This window comes from Hydra vulgaris, chromosome 04 (assembly GCF_038396675.1).
Source record: "Hydra vulgaris chromosome 04, alternate assembly HydraT2T_AEP".
In the NCBI taxonomy this organism is placed as follows: domain Eukaryota; kingdom Metazoa; phylum Cnidaria; class Hydrozoa; order Anthoathecata; family Hydridae; genus Hydra; species Hydra vulgaris.
Genome location: NC_088923.1, coordinates 45,702,472 through 45,721,258, shown reverse-complemented (window position 1 = coordinate 45,721,258; position 18,787 = coordinate 45,702,472). Strand labels below are relative to the sequence as shown.

Here is an 18,787-nt window from a genome sequence, read left to right as displayed (position 1 = left end):
TAAATAAAAAACAACAAAAAAAATACATATATATAAGTGTTGTGTGTTTGTGTGTGTGTGTGTGTGTGTATATATATATATATATATATATATATATATATATATATATATATATATATATATATATATATATATATATATATATATATATATATATATATATATATATATATATATATATATATATATATATAGACTTTCAGGAGTATTGGCCACCCCATCATTTAGATAGGGTGGCCAATACTCCTCACACAGGGGTGTGAGGACTATTGGCCACCCCATCTAAATGATGGGTGGTCAAAACCCCATACTGAACCCACCTCTGAAATGACCGATAGGTCAAAGGTCCGGGCTTCTTTTGCCGAAAAGTTTTATAATCCTCATACATAAGTTCCAAAAACAAAAATTAATTGATATATTTTTTTTAACTGAATTTTAAGATTTAAATTTAACTATAGGAGTAAAATTATAATTAAGAAAATGTATTACTTATAATCAACCAAATATTATAGCAATTGAGAACTTATAATTACCGTTTGGTGTTTTATCTAAACAAAAAAAAACAACCTAAACATAAATATTCTTCTTGCTTGTTAAAAGATAAATAAAAACACATACAAAAGACATTTTCAATGAAATTTCACCTTTGCCATTTGAAAACTCATCTAGATGGAAAAAATTTGTAAATATATGAACATTTGAATTTTTTTATATAAGTACATAACATAAATACATCTACATATACATCTACATAAGTAAGAAAAATTTATAAAAATAGTAAAAAGAAGAAAAAAGACTTTATCAAAATATTAATAGTTTACTTTAATTACAAACTAAATTAAAACAGTATGCCTAACTTACCAACTGGCCTTTGAAGAAGAACTAAAAAAAAATAATAAAAGTTAAAAAAAAACTTAACCAAACAAACAATTAAAGATTCTAAATATTATAGGCTAAATATTTTAATATAACAATCTAGTCTTATCTTTAATATGTGTGTGTGTGTGTGTGTATATATATATATATATATATATATATATATATATATATATATATATATATATATATATATATATATATATATATATAAATATGTATATATATATATATATATATATATATATAAATATGTATATATATATATATTTATATAACTATATATATATAAATATATATATAAATATAAATATATATATATACATATATATATATATATAAATATATATAAACATATATATATATATATATATATATATATATATATATATATATATATATATATATATATATATATATATATATATATATATATAACAATTAAATATATTCATATATAACCAACAGTTAAAGATATATATCTTTATTTATATTGGTAAATATATACAATATATTCTTGTTTACCAAGCTGTTGCTTTAGATCTAAAATAGAAAAAACATTTTTAATCTGATTTATTTTTAAAAAATTATTTTAATTAATATTTTTATCCATTATTTACTTATCTAAATTGATTTATAGCAAAAGTTTTAATTAAAATAAACCATCATTTATGTAAATATTAAAACACATATGCATCACTTTATTGTGTTTCAAATCATAAGTATATGAAAAGTCGTAAACATTTGTTAGTTATTTTTTTTTTTTTTTTTAATCTCTTACTAACACAAAAGTTAAATGATGTTAAACTCTGAGTTTAAATCATTGATAAAACTCTAAGTTTAAATTATTATCTGAGATGTAAAAAATCTGAATTTTACTTATTATCAAGTTACTTTATTACTTTACTCTTTATATCAATAAGTATTATCATGTATCAATAAATTACCCAAAATGTTTATAATTAGGGGTTGTTTTACTATTCTTTTTTGAAACAATTATAAGTGTTTATTTTTTAAAATGAGTTGAACATTATTATATTCATAAGTTCTTGATTTTACTGTTTTAGTTTTACAGTTGTATGGCAAGGATATAAAAATAAAAAAATGTGTTTACATTCTATCCACATCACAAGATCTATTTACTTAAAAGTTCAAAATATTTATTTGATATTTTTTTATGTAGCACAACTGTAGTAAGTTTAGAGAATTTTCAAGTTTGAATTTTAGTATTTAAATTCAGTTAATTTAAATATTAAAAAAAAAAAAAATGTTTAAGTTGTCATGTCATTTATAAATTGGAGTTAATAATCTAATTTAGCCAAAAAGTATGAAGTGCACAAATAATATAAAAACAGCATGTGGTATGACAAGCGACATTCATACACATTTAATTACTAAGCATAATGTAATATTACAAATATGATTCTATTGAACTTCTTAGTGAATCTAGTTCAAAATCTGATATGCCTACTCCAAATATTACTAAATATTTCAAAAATACAATTAATAATACAAAAGACTTGCTGGCAGCTATTTTAGCTAGAATGACAACAATTGATCAATTGATGGGCTTTCATTCAGGATTTTTAAAAATCATCTGATGACTTTCGAAAATTATTAAAAATATGAATTTAAAGTGTTAAATTTCTAAAAATTTTTATATAGTGCAACCACTATATAAAAAATTGTTAATATTTGTAGCAAAACTAGTTGATGGTTAGTAATTAAAAAAATATCAGAAAATAAATTGTGTAGAAAAAGGATTAGTAATGGAATACAAATTACAGGTATGAGGCATAGCAATGAAATCAAATTGTTTTCCTTATACAAAGTAAGATAAACTATGCAAATATTTAAATGTTTAAAATTAAAAAATAAGGTTCTGAAGAATTATGTGTCTCAAATTTGGTAAAGAACATTGCTTAATCACAGATTCTAAGCTGAGATTGATAAACGAGTAAGCTCTGAGAGCTGATGAAAATTGAGATGAACAAAGCTTTTTGTAAACAAATGAAGTATAGGGTTGTCAGGAAACAACCAGAACATACTGGTGATATAATCAAGTGTTTAAAAAAAAAGAAACAAGACTCTTTGAAGCTGAAGGTGTGCAAGGAAAATATCAGATTAACAGATACCGAAAAAAATTTAGAACCACTTAACAATTTTGCGTAATTTCATTATTTTTTCAATGTATGAAACTAATATTGAACTTTGATATTCTTCATCAAAATTGAAGTTCTTCTTTGGCCTGGAAATAGTCCGGATCTTAATCCGATTGAAAACTTGTGGAAATACATCAAAGATAATCAGACGAGTTTGGTGTCTGGAAGCTAATAAAGATCAGTGCTCAAAGTTGGTTGAAAGTATGCCTAGAAGACTTCATCTGGTGATTAAAAACAAAGGATATCCATGTAAATATTGATATAAATATTTACATTGGTTTGTTTAAATGTATTTATTAAAAAGTTTAAATGTTCAAAATGTATTTATTTTCATTTGAATTCAATACATTTGTGTGTGTTTGTTTATTGATCACTTAATGTGTATACAATTAAATGCAGTGTAAATTCTTTTAGGTTTTTTTTTAAAGCATGTCATATATACATATAATTTATCATCAAAGTTCAATATTAGTTTCATCCATTGAAAAAATATTGAAATTATGCGAAATTGTTAAGTGGTTCTAAACTTTTTTCGGTATCTGTATAATCTTCTTATAATGGTACAGCCAACTAGCGTTAAATGCAAAAAGACATTTTCTGCTGTCAAGATAATTTTAAACAAGTTGCAATGCAGAATGGATGACAAAATTTTTTAACAGGTTACTTTTTTTTAAGGTACTTTCATGAAATTAAAGATGAAAGTTTTTCCAAATACATCAACAATTTTGCATAAATTTCAAGCTAACCCAAGAATGTCTTTTGTATTGAAAGAAATTTTGAAATCTTTTAATCTTGTAAGTAGAAAAAAATGTAGTTTAAATGTTCAAATTGAGTGAAATTATAACTTCATAATGTGCCAAAAAAAAAACCCTGTAGAATGAGAACTAATGTAGTCTATGGCCACACCAAACTCCTAATAAAATTTCAGTCTGTCTGGTTAACTGGTTAAAGATTTATGGCAGTTTCAGTTTAAATTTTGTTAGTTTTTTGCTACTTACACACCAAAGCGTTACTGTTTACTGTGATATTCACTATTTTCAACATAACGGTTACATGTGTGTTCTATTATGCAATACCAACAGTTTTTATAATAATTGTTTTATTGGTACATGCACCATTTTATTATAGAGACAAAATTGATTTGCTATTTAAAGTATGATATAAGTATTTAATGTCTGAATTGTCTTATGCAAATATATCAACACTTCCTACAGTATAAACTACTGCCGAAATTGCAAAAAATGCTAAAAAATAAGTGTAAAATCTTGTCAAAGGACCAGTTCATAAAACAAACAAAAAAATACATCTCTGTTAACAAAGTTTTTATTGACTCTTGAAACCTTAAATAAATTTACTTTCAAAACTAAGTGAACAACTATTTAAATTTTTTTAATTTAGTTAAATTTATTTAAAGTTAACCTTCTTAAATAAATAACTATTTAAACCCTATTTTTTTCATTGTGTTACCTTCAAATAGCATCTGATTACAATTTAAGACATGTTCTTTGATTTTCTCATCAAAAAATTTAATGATAAATAGCTGGATATTAAATACAATTCTATTTTTATATGTAATATCAAAGTTCTTGGTTTTTAAACTAACAGCATTTAGGGATTAAGATGGTGAAAATAATAATTATAAACCATAAGCAATGAATTTTTGCTGCCTAATCTCTAATAACTATAAAATAATAAATGGCTACTTAATTGAAACTTTTGAATGTTTCAATTATGTAAATGATGTTGGGAACCATGTTTGTATCAGCAAGTTGCTGCAGCACATCCACAATTTTAAGAAGCTTCCTGCATTCATTTCCTTTTAACTGACTAAATTTTACGAGATTGCATAACATGATTCACAAGACTAAGTATTGCAGTGAGCAACAATCTAAAATGTTCCAGAATCTCTGTTTCTGTTGGTGATTTTTAACTCACTGTAGGTGAAGTAATCGTTCAAGTGTTGACCTGCTTTTATAAAGTTCATGTGAAAATTTTGCTCTACCATCTTGCTGCTTGATGTTTAGTTTACAGTTCTGACAATTTTCTTTAATCCCTTATTTGATAGGCCCATATTTAATTGATGGTGTTGAATGAGTTTTTAATTGATTAAATGAGTTATTACCAAAGCCAACCCGTTTTACAATGAAAAATATAATTTTATACATATTAAACACAAAAAATATAATAATTTACAACCATTGTAATCATCATTATAATTGGGTATGTAACAAATATAAATTATAAATGCTTTTCTGCATATGTTTTTGCATATGTAGAGCTTATAAGAGATTTATAAAATTGTTCATTTTTTTTCATGTGCATATCTTTGATAGCTTAATGGTTTAGTGCATTGTCATCAGTATTGTTACAGAGGGTTCATATTCTCCCTTAAGCATAGTAAATTTTTAATATTTTTCAATGTTTACTGTATATATTTATAGCAAAAAAATATATCTAGCAAAAATAACTTCTAATTGTTAAAATATAATTTTAAAAATTTATTATATATTTGTTATACATTGTTATATATTTACTATACATGGTCGTTTCATGCCCACAAACTCAACTTATGCTAAAGACATTTACACTTACACACATTTGTATGTAATGCTATACAAACGGCAGAACTAAGAAGATGATGCAATTTTTATCAAACAGAAATTATCAAGAGAAGGGAGAGTTATGGCTGATCTATAATCAAAGTTTCAAATTTTTCACTTGGATGAAATATTATGTTTTTTTTTTTTTTTCGTTTTTTTTTTAATCTTATAAAGATTTTTTTAAATACAATAACATGAATACAAAAATTTAAAACAGTTTAAGCAAAAAAGACTTGTAATTATTAGGAAAGTTTTAAATTATTAGGGTAGGCTTGTTAATTTTTTTCTTTATTAAGTTTCAGACCATAATCTTTTTCAGACCATCCACAGCCTATCAGGACTAATTACCTAAGCACATTAAAATCGTTAGTTTATCTGTCATGATATATGTGCAACAAATTTCTCCCAGTGTTTTGATGTTTTTAGAATTTTGAAGCTTTTTTAAAAATTTTCTCCCTTTTTTGTTTGTTATAGTATATAATATCTTTATATATGTTACGTATATAATATCTATAAAACTTCAAAAGTGTTTTAATTTTGATTTAAAAAAAAAAGAAGCGCTAGTGGTAGGATTTGAACCACAGCTGTGCACTTCAGAAACGCTGTGAGCTAACCACTTCAGCCACTAAGATGTGTTGTTCAATGAAAGTTTTCACATTATTTAATAAACAAAACACTTTATGAAATGACAAATAAATTCTATAAATCAAAAATGGAGATGTTGCCACAATCTAAATTTCAAGTGAAAGTAAAACTATTAAACTTGATATATGTTTTAGCATTACATAGCTTGAAGTTTACATAAGTTAGATATTTGCATACACTTTCATTCACATTTTCTTATAAAAAAAGTGCTGGGGTTCTTTCTTGCCATTGGTTGCAATTGCTGCCAACAGTTCTGTGTCATTACCTTGGTTGCCATTACCTTGGTTGCAATGGCTGCCAAGAGTTCTGTGTCAAACATGCTCGAAAGAGCATTACTACTACTAAAACTAATAGTTTCAGCAATAATATAAAAAGATTTTGGACAGATGTCCAGCTTGAAAGCAGTTCGAAGATTTAGTAGTTTAATCATGTATGTACATACAGTATGCGACAAAAGTGTTTACATGTTTTTGAAAAATATTCTTTTTTAAAATAAATGATTGAAATACATGTTTATATATCAATATATATATACCAAAATAAAGGTAATTCATTGTAGTTTCATGTTTTGAGCCTGAATTTAAATGAATGAGAAGTGTTTATAGCAAATTATTTATTGAAACAAAATGTCAGATGTAAACAGTTTTGTCGCGATTTATGCTATTATTAATTTTAATGCGAAATTAATACTTTGTGTAGCCTCCACGACTTCTAATGACTGCTGCAATTCTCGCAGGCATGCTACCAATCAACTTGCATTCTTCAACAGTTATCGAACTCCAAACATACTCAACTCGTTTTCATAATTCTTGTCGACTGGCTGCTCTTGTTTCATAATTATAAACTCGATTCTTCACAATAGACCAAAGATTCTCGATCGGGTTAAGATCGGGACTTTGCGCAGGCCACTCTAGAATCTTAAATTTCTTCGAATTTAGGAATTCTAATGTGATTTTTGCCTTGTGCTTTGGATCATTGTCTTGCATAAAAAGTGTCGAACGAATTTGCTTTCGCCATCCTCATAAACTAGGCAAATAGCCATTGTTTAAAATATCAATATAATGTTTCGCGTCCATTATTCCATCAATTTTTATGATTTTACCAACACCAGACGAAGAGAAACATCCCCAAAACAACAACTTTCCGCCGCCATGTTTTACTGTTGGAATAAAGTCACGATCAGAAATTCCTTCTCCAGCATTTTTCCAAACATATCGAATGCCATCAGAGCCAATCAAGTTAATATTGCTTTCGTCTGTCCAAATCACCTTACTCCACTCATCAAAAGTCCAGTTTTCATACTTCTTTGCAAATTCCAATCGTTGTTTACGATGTTTCGGTGTTAGTAGTGGTTTCTTGATCTTCTTTTTTGCCTTGAATCCAATTCTCTTGAGTTCTCTCTGCACTGTTCGAGTACTTACCACTGTACCTTGAGCATTATTTAATTGTTTCTTTACATCGTGTGCTGATTTTGCTTTATTTGTCATGATTAATCTAGAAATTGTTCTCTGATCTCGAGTAGTGAAAATTTTCTTGCGTCCATTTTTGTTGCATTTCTCCTCTATATCGTTTCGCTTCTTAATTTTATAGACTAAACAATAAGATATATTAATTTCTTGTCCTATCTCACGAAGAGACAATCCTGATTTAAGCTTCTGAACAGCTAAATTTTCAATTTCTTTCGACACTTTCTTCATTCTTTCAATTATAATTTTTCTGTTGTTTACATTATGAATTTTAAGTTTAAATAAACCGTTTATTACTAATTGAGATATGTTTTATTTAAACAAATTAAAAATATAGCCACAAAGTATTAATTTCGCATTAAAATTAATAATAGCATAAATCGCGACAAAACTGTTTACATCTGACATTTTGTTTCAATAAATAATTTGCTATAAACACTTCTCATTCATTTAAATTCAGGCTCAAAACATGAAACTACAATGAATTACCTTTATTTTGGTATATATATATTGATATATAAACATGTATTTCAATCATTTATTTAAAAAAAAAATATTTTTCAAAAACATGTAAACACTTTTGTCGCATACTGTATCTACAGGTTGATTTTTAAATGGGGTGACAACTTGATGATGAAAAATTATTAATTAGTTATTTCTTATGTACAACTAATGTTTATGTTGAAGACATTTAAAAAATGATATACACTCAGTGGAGTGTGTACCTATCGACATATACGTAATGCACATTTATTATTGAAAGTTATGTGTTATAATTAAATTCATGATTCTGTTACAGGAAAAAAAATAGCTGTTGATGATTTATCTTTAAATCTTTATGCTGGAGAGATCACAGCATTTCTTGGACATAATGGTGCTGGTAAGACAACTACAATATCTATGCTAACAGGTTTGATACCTCCATCCACTGGAACTGCAATTATTAATAACTACAACATTTTAAAAGATATTGGTTCAGTTAGAAAAAGTCTTGGTAAATTACAAGTTATTTTTCTATATATAATTGATGATTTTTTAAAATTTTCTAAGACTCTTATAATGTAATGATTGTAAGAAATAATGATTAGATACAATGATTAAAGAAATATATCAGTTTTTGAAATAACCAATTTCAGTGATCAGTAATTAGTTTTAGGAAAAAGCATTTTTGATTTCAAAAAAATATTTCAAGCTGATCAAGTTCGATTAGCAAGAATTGTAACTTAAAAATACATGTTGATTAATTTAAATTAAGATTTTTTAAAAACATTTGTATATACACTAATTTTGCGGATATATGTTTGTATATATGTTGCAGATATAAGTTGATATATGTTGATTAGGCAGGTCCGTTTTTAGGGGTTGGAAAAATTACATCTTTGCCAACTCAATATTATTTTCCCATTCAATGTTGTCATAAAAGACTTTTCCTGAAAAAATTTAAAAAATTTTTAAATTTCCTGACCTCCCTAGGGGTTTGAATATTTTATATTTAGTACATTTTTAGGGAGTTTTTTTTTTTAATTTGCTCTGCCGGACCTTTGCGGAGTTATAACCACAGCGTGCAATAATTAATTTTATAAAAATGCGCTGCGTTTGTAACTTTAAATTTAAAATGGCAATATCAACACGTTCAAATACTGAAATATATTTATTAGGACAAACCCACGAAATTGATTGCAGTACATTGCCTACAAAAGGCGACATTTTAAGATATTTTTATCACTGCTGCAGATTACTAAATTTCAAAAAAAAAAATAATAAAAAACACACTAAAATTATTTCCTGCCCTCTAGATATAAATCGCGAGCTGCTTTGTAATAATAAAACATGTCAGCCCAAATGTGTTGTTTCTGCTCTTAGAAAGCTGTGGCTTATGGGTGGTATACCACACATTAGTTGCAGAAGTATTAGGTAACTGTTGATTTAAATAATGTTCATAGTTTATTACATAATTATTGATATACAAATTTAAGCTAAATGACAAATAAAAATGTATTAAATTATCTTAGGGAAAATGTTTCCAAATTAATATATCATCACAAGAAACTGGTATCATACCGTTCAAAAAAAACAGAAACACAAAAGCTGTATGAAAATAATTTTTTGGCATTAGAAAAAGAATTGTTTGGTATAGGGCACCCAGAACTTTATTAAATAATTGAAAAAGATAAAATTCGATCAAAAGATGCAAAAGAATGCGGTATTTTATTTTATGAAGACCAAAAAACTGGAAGAACAATGATAATTGATAAAATAGACAAAAAATATCAAAAAATTTATTCCAACAGAGAGTTTCACAAAAGGAAAGCCAAGGAGTTTGAGCAAAAGGAGGAATCTGCCACAAAAAATTTAAAGTTAAAACAATTTTCATCAAATAGCAATTGTATTAATGGAAATCAAGAGTTATTTTTGTTAGAAAATTTTGATAATGAAGAATTTCAATATAATAACTATGATGAAATTGAAAAACAATCAACTAACATAAAACGAAATAAAGTGACAGTAACAGTAGATATTGATGAACTTATTAAAAAAACTTCAACATTTTGTGGGCGTTTTGGATTTTCTGCTGGAGTACAGACAGGATTATTAGCATTATTTTTAAGATGTGGAAATATCAATTTTAATTAAGTAAAACTTTCAAAGACAAAAGTAGAAAAAATTAGAAAAGACTTATATTTAGGTGAATCAGAATTAATTAAGGAAAAAATAAAATAAAAATGTAAAAATAGTAATTTAATTTTGCACATTGATACAAAAAAAGTTACGGCTTTAAATGAAGACTTTATTTCTAAGGTAAATGAACGCCTAGCTATTGTTGTTACAAGTTCAGACTGGGATTTAAATACAAACGGAAAACAACAGGATGAGCTGCTAGGCATAGTTAAATGTCAATTATGAAAAGGATATGATCAAGCATTGGCATGTTTTAATGTCATAAAAAAGTTTGGAATTGAAAGCTTTATAATTGGAATTTGTGCTGATGCAACAGCATGTAACACTGGTTGTAATAATAGTTGTATAAGTATTTTAGAAGAATTTTTAAATCGACCTCTGTTAAGGCTTCTTCGAAAGATAGAAAGCAAAGGTCCATCAAAATCTATATGTACGAGATTTAAAACTGCTTGGCCAATGCATTATGAAAATGTACAAAAAAAATGGATCAGTTATCAAAGTTTCCATGGTGCGAAGTTAGTGGAACTCCATTAGAAGATATGGCTAAAAAAAGTTTATCTTTTTGCAAAAAAGCTTTAGAACTTCATACTTTCCCCAGAAATGATTATAAACATCTGTGTCAATATGTCATTGTTTATCATGAAGGGAGGCAATTCCTGGATTTATTATACACAAACCAGCTGCTGAACATGAAGCTAGATTTATGGCAGACACTTTATACATTTTGGCAATGAAACTTACTCAACCAATCATAAAGTTTTTAACCCTAGAGGAAGAAACAGTATTTTCAAAGGCTGCTATATATGTAGCTTCATTTCATGCAAAAAACTTTCTTCAATCAAGTCAAATTGTTTCTGCTGATCTTAATGATTTGTGTACAGTTAAAGAGATGATAAAAATGAAAGATTTTGATGCTGATGTTCCTCAAGCTTTTATTTCAAGCTATCTTAGACACAGTTATTATTTTTCTGAAAAAACAGTTGTCTTTTGTTTATTTGATAAAAGTCTTGACAATAAAGTTAAAGAAAAAGTTGCTCAGCAGTTGTTAAAATCAAATAAACCTGAAATCTTTAAACTTAATAAAAAATGCAAAGGTTTATAAAGAGATTAGTCTGTATCAATGACTGTTGTGAAAGAGTTATTAAGTTGGTAAAAGTTTATTGATTCAACAATTAAAGAGGAAAAGTTACAAGATATTTTACTGGTTTTGAAGGAACACAGAGTTAATTTTCCATTTTATAAGTATAACTGGTCCAAAGAAATTCTTAATAAATTGTAAGTTTAACTTTTCATAAGAAAAATTTTTTATGTATATTTTTTACAAAATGTGTTTGTAAAACCTTTAGTCAAAGTTTTTTACATTTTTAACAGTTTACTTTTATTTTTTCATCTTTATTAAGTGCAATATTTGGATTCCTTATTTAATAAACTTCTTAAATGCAAATTTTATTAAGTTTTTTAATAAATATTTAGGAGTATTTAGATAAATATACAATTGAAAACATAGTAAAAACCAGGTCTTTAAAAGAAACCAGGTCATATTTCAAAATATGTTATCTCAAAAATTTTTAAATATTTTGAGCTCAAATTTTATACGAACCTACCTAATAGTAGAGTCAGCTTACACAAAAAAAATTTATTATTTTTGTTGGGCGTTGATCCAATTAAGATAGCAATTTAACGAATAATTAGTCAAAAATGACTTTTTTAAAAATATTCAAACCCTCAGGGAGGTCAGGAAAATTGAAATATTTTTATAATTTTTTTTTGGAATTGTCTTGTATATCAACGTAGAATGGGAAAATAAAGTGGCAAAGTTACAGTTTTTCCGACCCCTAAAAACGCACCTGCCTAATGTTAATTTATGTAATAATATAATTGTCATAATTTTAGTTTTAAAACCAAAAACTCAAGTTTTTGTATAAAAACACAATTTCAAACAGCTTTTTTATTTAAATAAAAGATGAAACAAAAAATGATAAAATTTTTTTTGCTTTTGGTCTTTTATATCTAGACTTTTTCAAGATTTTTCAAGATTGAGAACTTGAGGTTTGTAATTAAGAAACATAAAATGCAATTGAGAAGATGATTGTTGTAATTCAGAAATGTAAGATGTAATTTAAAACATGAAAGTTGTAAATAAGAAATCAAAAGATGTAATTGAGAACATAATAGTTGTAATTAAGAAAAGTTTATAATATAAGTTCTCAGAAGCAAGTTCTTTGTACTTATAGTTTTGTTGCCTAAAATTACTTAGTAATTTAAGGTTGGATCCTAGTTTGTCCAAGTTAGCCATATGGGTTGGTTTTCAATAAATAATAACATACTATCAATAAAAAAAAAAGTCATAAAAAAGACATTTGCGGTTTTGTTTGTAGCTAAAAAATCCTATCAGGTGTTAGTCTATCACCTTTCTCTTTGTTTTATATTGCTCTTCTTCATCTCAAAACTGCACTCTTTTTGATGTTATTTCTGATCATATTGACCAAGCCCTCTCTCTTTATCCATCAGCTAATATAGTCGTTGTTGGTGACTCTAATGCTTACCACTCTCAATGGCTTGGCTCTAGTGTCAGTGATTCTGCTGGCATTAAAGCCTACAACTTTTGCCTTTCTCAATCCCTAACTCAAATAGTCAACTTTCCAACTCGTTTTCCAGACAACCCGAATCATTTACCTTCTCTACTTGACTTATGTCTTGTTTCTGATCCTAGTCAGTGCTCAGTTTCTCCACATTCACCCATAGGTGCTTCTTATCACAGTTTGATATCTCTAAAATTAACATCTCATTCTTCTTCATCACCTGAATCCCCCTATTATCGTACCTCTTACAACTACCTTAAAGCTGACTGGGACTCTTTCCGTGATTTTCTTCGTAATGGCCCTTGGGTAGAAATCTTTCATCTTCCTGTCGACAAATGTGCTTCTTACATAACTTCGTGGATTCAGACTGGCATGGAATCTTGTTCCCTTTCGACAATTCCAGGTTAAGCCTCACTCTCCTCCATGGTTTTCCTCACACTGTGCTGCTGCGATTGCCAATCGAAACCGTTACTTTCATATCTATCAGCAAAACAATTCTCCAGAAAACAGGCGTCTGTTTATTACTGCTAGAAACCATTGTAAAAACGTTTTGTCTAACCCCAAAGCCCGCTATTCTCAGGTCATGAAATCTTGTATCTCATCTCAAAAATTAGGCTCTCATGACTTCTGGAGAATCTTTAATAGTATTAATAATAAGGGCAAATCTTTAATTCCAGCTCTCTTGTATGGGTCAGACTTTGTCACCTCAGCTAAAGACAAAGCTGAATTGTTTGCTAAGAACTTTTCATCAATATCATCTCTTGATTCCACTAGTTGCGTTCTACCTGATATTGCCAACAAACAGGTTGATCCATTGCTTGACATTCATATCACTCCAGCTTCTGTATCTAAAGTGATATCCTGCCTAGACTCTTTTACAGCTTGTGGCCCGGACAACATACCTGTTATTGTCTTGCAGAAGTATTCTCTGGAGCTGTCGTCTATACTCTCAAAACTATTCAACAAGTGCTTATCAGAGTCTTGTTTTCCAGCCTGCTGGAAAGCGGCATCTGTTATCCCTATCTTCAAAAATTCTAGAGAGCGATCTGATTTGTCTAACTACCGTCCCATTAGTCTTCTTCCTATCATAAGTCTTGAATTAACAAACACTTCTCATTTTGAACTAATAAATTACTTTCTGACCATCAATATGGATTTCGATCTTCTCGTTCAACAGCTGATTTGCTAACAGTAATAACCGATAGGTTTTATCGTGCATTAGATAAAGGTGGAGAGATTAAGGCCATCGCTCTTGACATTTCATATGCTTTTGATAAAGTTTGGCATGCTGGTCTTCTCCATAAGCTTTCTTCTTATGGTGTATCTGGTAACATCTTTAAGACTATTGAATCCTTCCTTTCCAATTGTAGTATAAAAGTTGTCCTCGATGGATAGCACTCTTCTTCTTATTCTGTAACTTCAGGGGTTCCTCAAGGTTCTATCCTTGGCCCAATACTTTTTTTAATTTACATTATCGATCTTCCAGATATTCTCACATCTAAGGTGGCATTGTTTGCTGATGATACTACCATTTATTTTTGTCGTGATAAGAAACCAACACTCTCTGATTGCTTGGAGGGGGTTATTTGAGCTTGAAAAGGATCTCACTTCTGCTACAACATGTGGCTCACAGTAGGTGGTGAACTTCAATACAGATAAAACTCAATTTTTTTTTCAGCCAATTGTTTTCGCAATAATTTAGATCTTCTTGTATTTATGAACGGTGATGTACTCAATGAGTCATCTACTCTCCATCTTTTAGGATTAACTCTTACTTCCGATCTTTCTTGAAAAGCATATATAAAATCCAATACAAAATTAGCATCTGCTAAGGTTGCATCTCTTTATCGAGCTTGACACTTTCTAACTTCAGATTATATTCTCTATCTCTATAAATCTCAAATCCGGCCTTGTATGGAGTACTGTTGCCATATCTGGGGCGGATCTACTAATGATCCCCTTTCTCTTTTAGACAAGGTGCAAAAACGCATTGTAAACATAGTTGGCCCTGCTCTTGCAGCCAACCTCCAACCATTATCACATCGTCGTAATGTTGCTTCTCTTTGTCTTTTCAACAAATACTATAATGGGCACTGCTCTAAATGCTAGCGTCTCTTGTGCCATATACCAAAATTCATTCTCATGTTACTCGTCATTTAATTAAGTCTCATCCTTTTTCTGTGACTGTTCCTAAGTGCTTCTAAAATGCTTATTTGTCTAGTTTTTTTCCTCGAGTATCAGTTCTTTGGAATTTGCTTCTTTCTTCTTGCTTACCTTATTTATATAATTTGCAATCCTTTAAGTCGTCTGTCAATTGTTATCTTGCTCTACAATCTTCATCTTTTCTTTTTCAGTAACTTCCAACTTTAATTAGTGGTTGCTTGCAGTTTTGTTAGAAGCGAAGATGTTTAAAAAAAAAAAGTTTGAACGTTCTTTTTTGTTTTTTGTGAAAAGTTTAATTGAGAATTCAGATGAATAATAAATAAAATACAAACATTTTACTTCCATATAAAAATAAAGGCTTAAATTGAATTTAAATAATGTCATTAAATCACAACAATATTCAGTAAAAGACCAAAATGGACATCTTCCATGTATTAAAATTGTTGTTAATATTGTTGTGTAATATGAATTGTGACACAATCACCTCCCATTATTGTATTTTTTGTCGCAGCAACAATTTTTTCCAATTACAGCATTTGTTGTACTATAATCCTGACACTGAATACAGGTGGAATTCAAAGATGGTGAATTTTCATACACGCTTTTCCAAACAAGCGTGGCATGGAGTATTGTCTGTTACATTGACCAAATCCTTAATAATTATAAACAGTTTCCAGATGTAACCCACTAGTGAAACATAGCCAATGCCCATTTGTTACAAGAATTTGCATTAAACGATCCTCTGAGAATTTTTATTATGGTTACATTTTTTTATTTATGTAGCTGAAATCAAATGTAAGTTTGCACCTTTTGAGGCAGGTATTTTTATATTGTTCTTCTTCCGTATTTAGCACTTCCTTGCATTTTTCTACAAAAGGGTTAAAATTTGTTTCTTCCAATAAAACTGGTGACCATTTGTAATATGTTTGTTGATGTTCCTAAGATCTTCAGCTCTTTTTTTTTTGTTTTCATTACAGTTCATTGTAGAAGGCTCCTTGTGCACTTTTTTTTAATGAAAACAATCTGCCTTTGAGGTCATTGGCAATTGTTGTTGTGCTGATGCTAATATTAAATTGTAACTTTCAATCCATGTTAGTGTTTCTTTGATTTGATCTTTAGTCATTTTTTTTGGTTTAAAACCACCTCTTTCAATAAAATTTGAATTTCTGCTGCAAACTCAATTGTAAGCTGTCTTATATTTGACACCTAAAGTTTGTGCTAGAGTCACCCAATCGTCATTTTGCTCAACACATTCAACAACTCTACTTCTGTCATTCAGTAAAGATAAAGCATAATGATTTCTTTTAACTTGTTGAAAGAAAACATTTACAAGAAAACTTTGTTAGTATTTTTCAACTTATTGTTATTAGTTATGTTATTGTTATGTATTGTTATGTTATTAGTTATGTTATTAGTTATGTTATTATGTATTGTTATGTATTGTTATGTTATTAGTTATGTTATTTTATTGTTTTAACTTTTTATGTATTTCATGTTGACATATCAGATAAATTGGTTCTAATTGTTACAAAAATGGATGTAAGCAAGTTTGGTGAAATAATTGCTGATACGGATTCATTTTAATAACAGGCTTTCAGGTCATAGTGTAATGACAAATAACACAATGATTTTTCAATTCCTTTATTATTGCTTGTGCATACGAATACTTAATTTGATATTAAATTATTCAAATTCATGTTCCAGAAGACTTTTTATAATGACCTAAAAGCTTAAATTGTGAATTCACAGTTACAAATTATGTATTCTATTTTAAATACTACGATTTCTTAATTACATTTTATGTATTCATAATTACATATTGCAATTTCTTATTTACATATTTATGTTGTATTTCTCAGTTACATTTTACATTTTCTTAATTACATCTTGTGTGTCTTAATTACATATTTCTTAATTACAACTTTCATGCTCTCAATTACATCTTAAAAAAGTGTAAACAGTATCTGATCAATCCTTCTGTTGATCTATGCACTAAAATTCCCACAGATAGCTATTTCAGTATGAAGTCAACAGTTCAGCTTTCTTGCAAGGCTAAAAATTCTATGATATTTTTAGTTATTATTTTTTTACTTTATTCACCACACTATGGCTGCATCAGCTACCAAAGAAGAGGAGGCTATTTATTATTTCTTTATATATTTAATAAAAAAGTTATAAAAAAAAAATTAACCCTTAAAACAGGAACCTCGACTAACAAGGCCATTGTGTAAAGGAACAAGTTGATGTCAGATTTTAAAGTTGTGTTTTCACCAAGTGCAGATAAATAAAGAGGGCACTAATAAATTACCTAAAACATTAAGAGAGAGGTGACTGACTTCAAACTTCCACATACTTATGGGTTAAGGTACCTATCTAAAGAATCTAAGATAAAAATAAAGATAGGATTTGATTTTTAGGTGCTTTCTACCTAGATAGAAGTCTAACCCAAGTATAAGATTTTTTTTTCAGAACAATTTTCAGAAGTTTTAGAAAACTAGAGGCAAATTTTTTTTTTTTTGAATTTTAGTTTGCAGTTAAAAATTAAGAAATTTTATTCAAAATAATTACAAAAGTTTAAATAACATAATAATATTGATTGGCTATAAAAAGTAGGAATTAGGAGCTGTAATATTTATAAAAACCTTTTTGTATTTATAAAATCATTAATAATAAAATAAATACGAACATGTTGTTGCATAAAATATTATTTTTAATATTATTTTAACTAAAATCAATTTTTTTATTATTTGTTACTGGTATTGTTATTATTTGTTTGTTATTATTGTTACTATTGGTTACAGGTATTTGTCCTCAGCACAATGTTCTATTTGATCACCTCACTGTAGAAGAACATTTATGGTTTTTCACTAGCTTGAAAGGTGTTGATGATAATAGTCTTATTACTGAGGAAGTCAATCGTATGATTGACTTAGTTGGTTTGGCTGATAAAAGGAAATCAAAACCAAATAGTTTGTCAGGTGGTATGAAGCGTAAGTTGTCAGTAGGAATTGCCCTTGTTGGAAACTCAAAGGTAATATTTTCATTAGTAAAAGTCTTTTTAGCTTTTTATTTTACTGCATTTATGCATCTAAAAATCCTCATTAATATATATATGTATGTATGTATATATTTATATATATATATAAAAATATATATAAATGTATATATATATATATATATATATATATATATATATATATATATATATATATATATATATATATATATGTATACATTCTGAACTCTAATATTTATGTATATATATTTATATTTATATATATATATATATATACATATATATAGATACATATATATATATATATATATATATATATATATATATATATATATATATATATATATATATATGTATATACATATATATATATATATGTATATACATATATATATATATATGTATATACATATATATATATATATATATATATATATATATATGTATATATATATATATATATATATATATATATATATATATATACATTCTGAACTCTAATATATATGTATATATATTTATATTTATATATATATATATACATATATATATGCATTTATATATATATATATATGTATATATACATATATATATGCAT

General features: G+C 27.3%; 1 protein-coding gene across 1 annotated transcript in view; it reads left to right on the top strand.

Annotated features, from left to right (window-relative positions):
- Positions 1-18,787, top strand: part of LOC100197302 (phospholipid-transporting ATPase ABCA3) — a 131,277-nt gene that overhangs the window by 27,657 nt on the left and 84,833 nt on the right. Inside the window, exons 4-5 of the mRNA XM_065796441.1 lie at positions 8,549-8,743; positions 17,975-18,204. Of these exons, the coding sequence (XP_065652513.1) occupies positions 8,549-8,743; positions 17,975-18,204 (425 nt within the window). The remainder of the gene's footprint in view (positions 1-8,548; positions 8,744-17,974; positions 18,205-18,787) is intronic.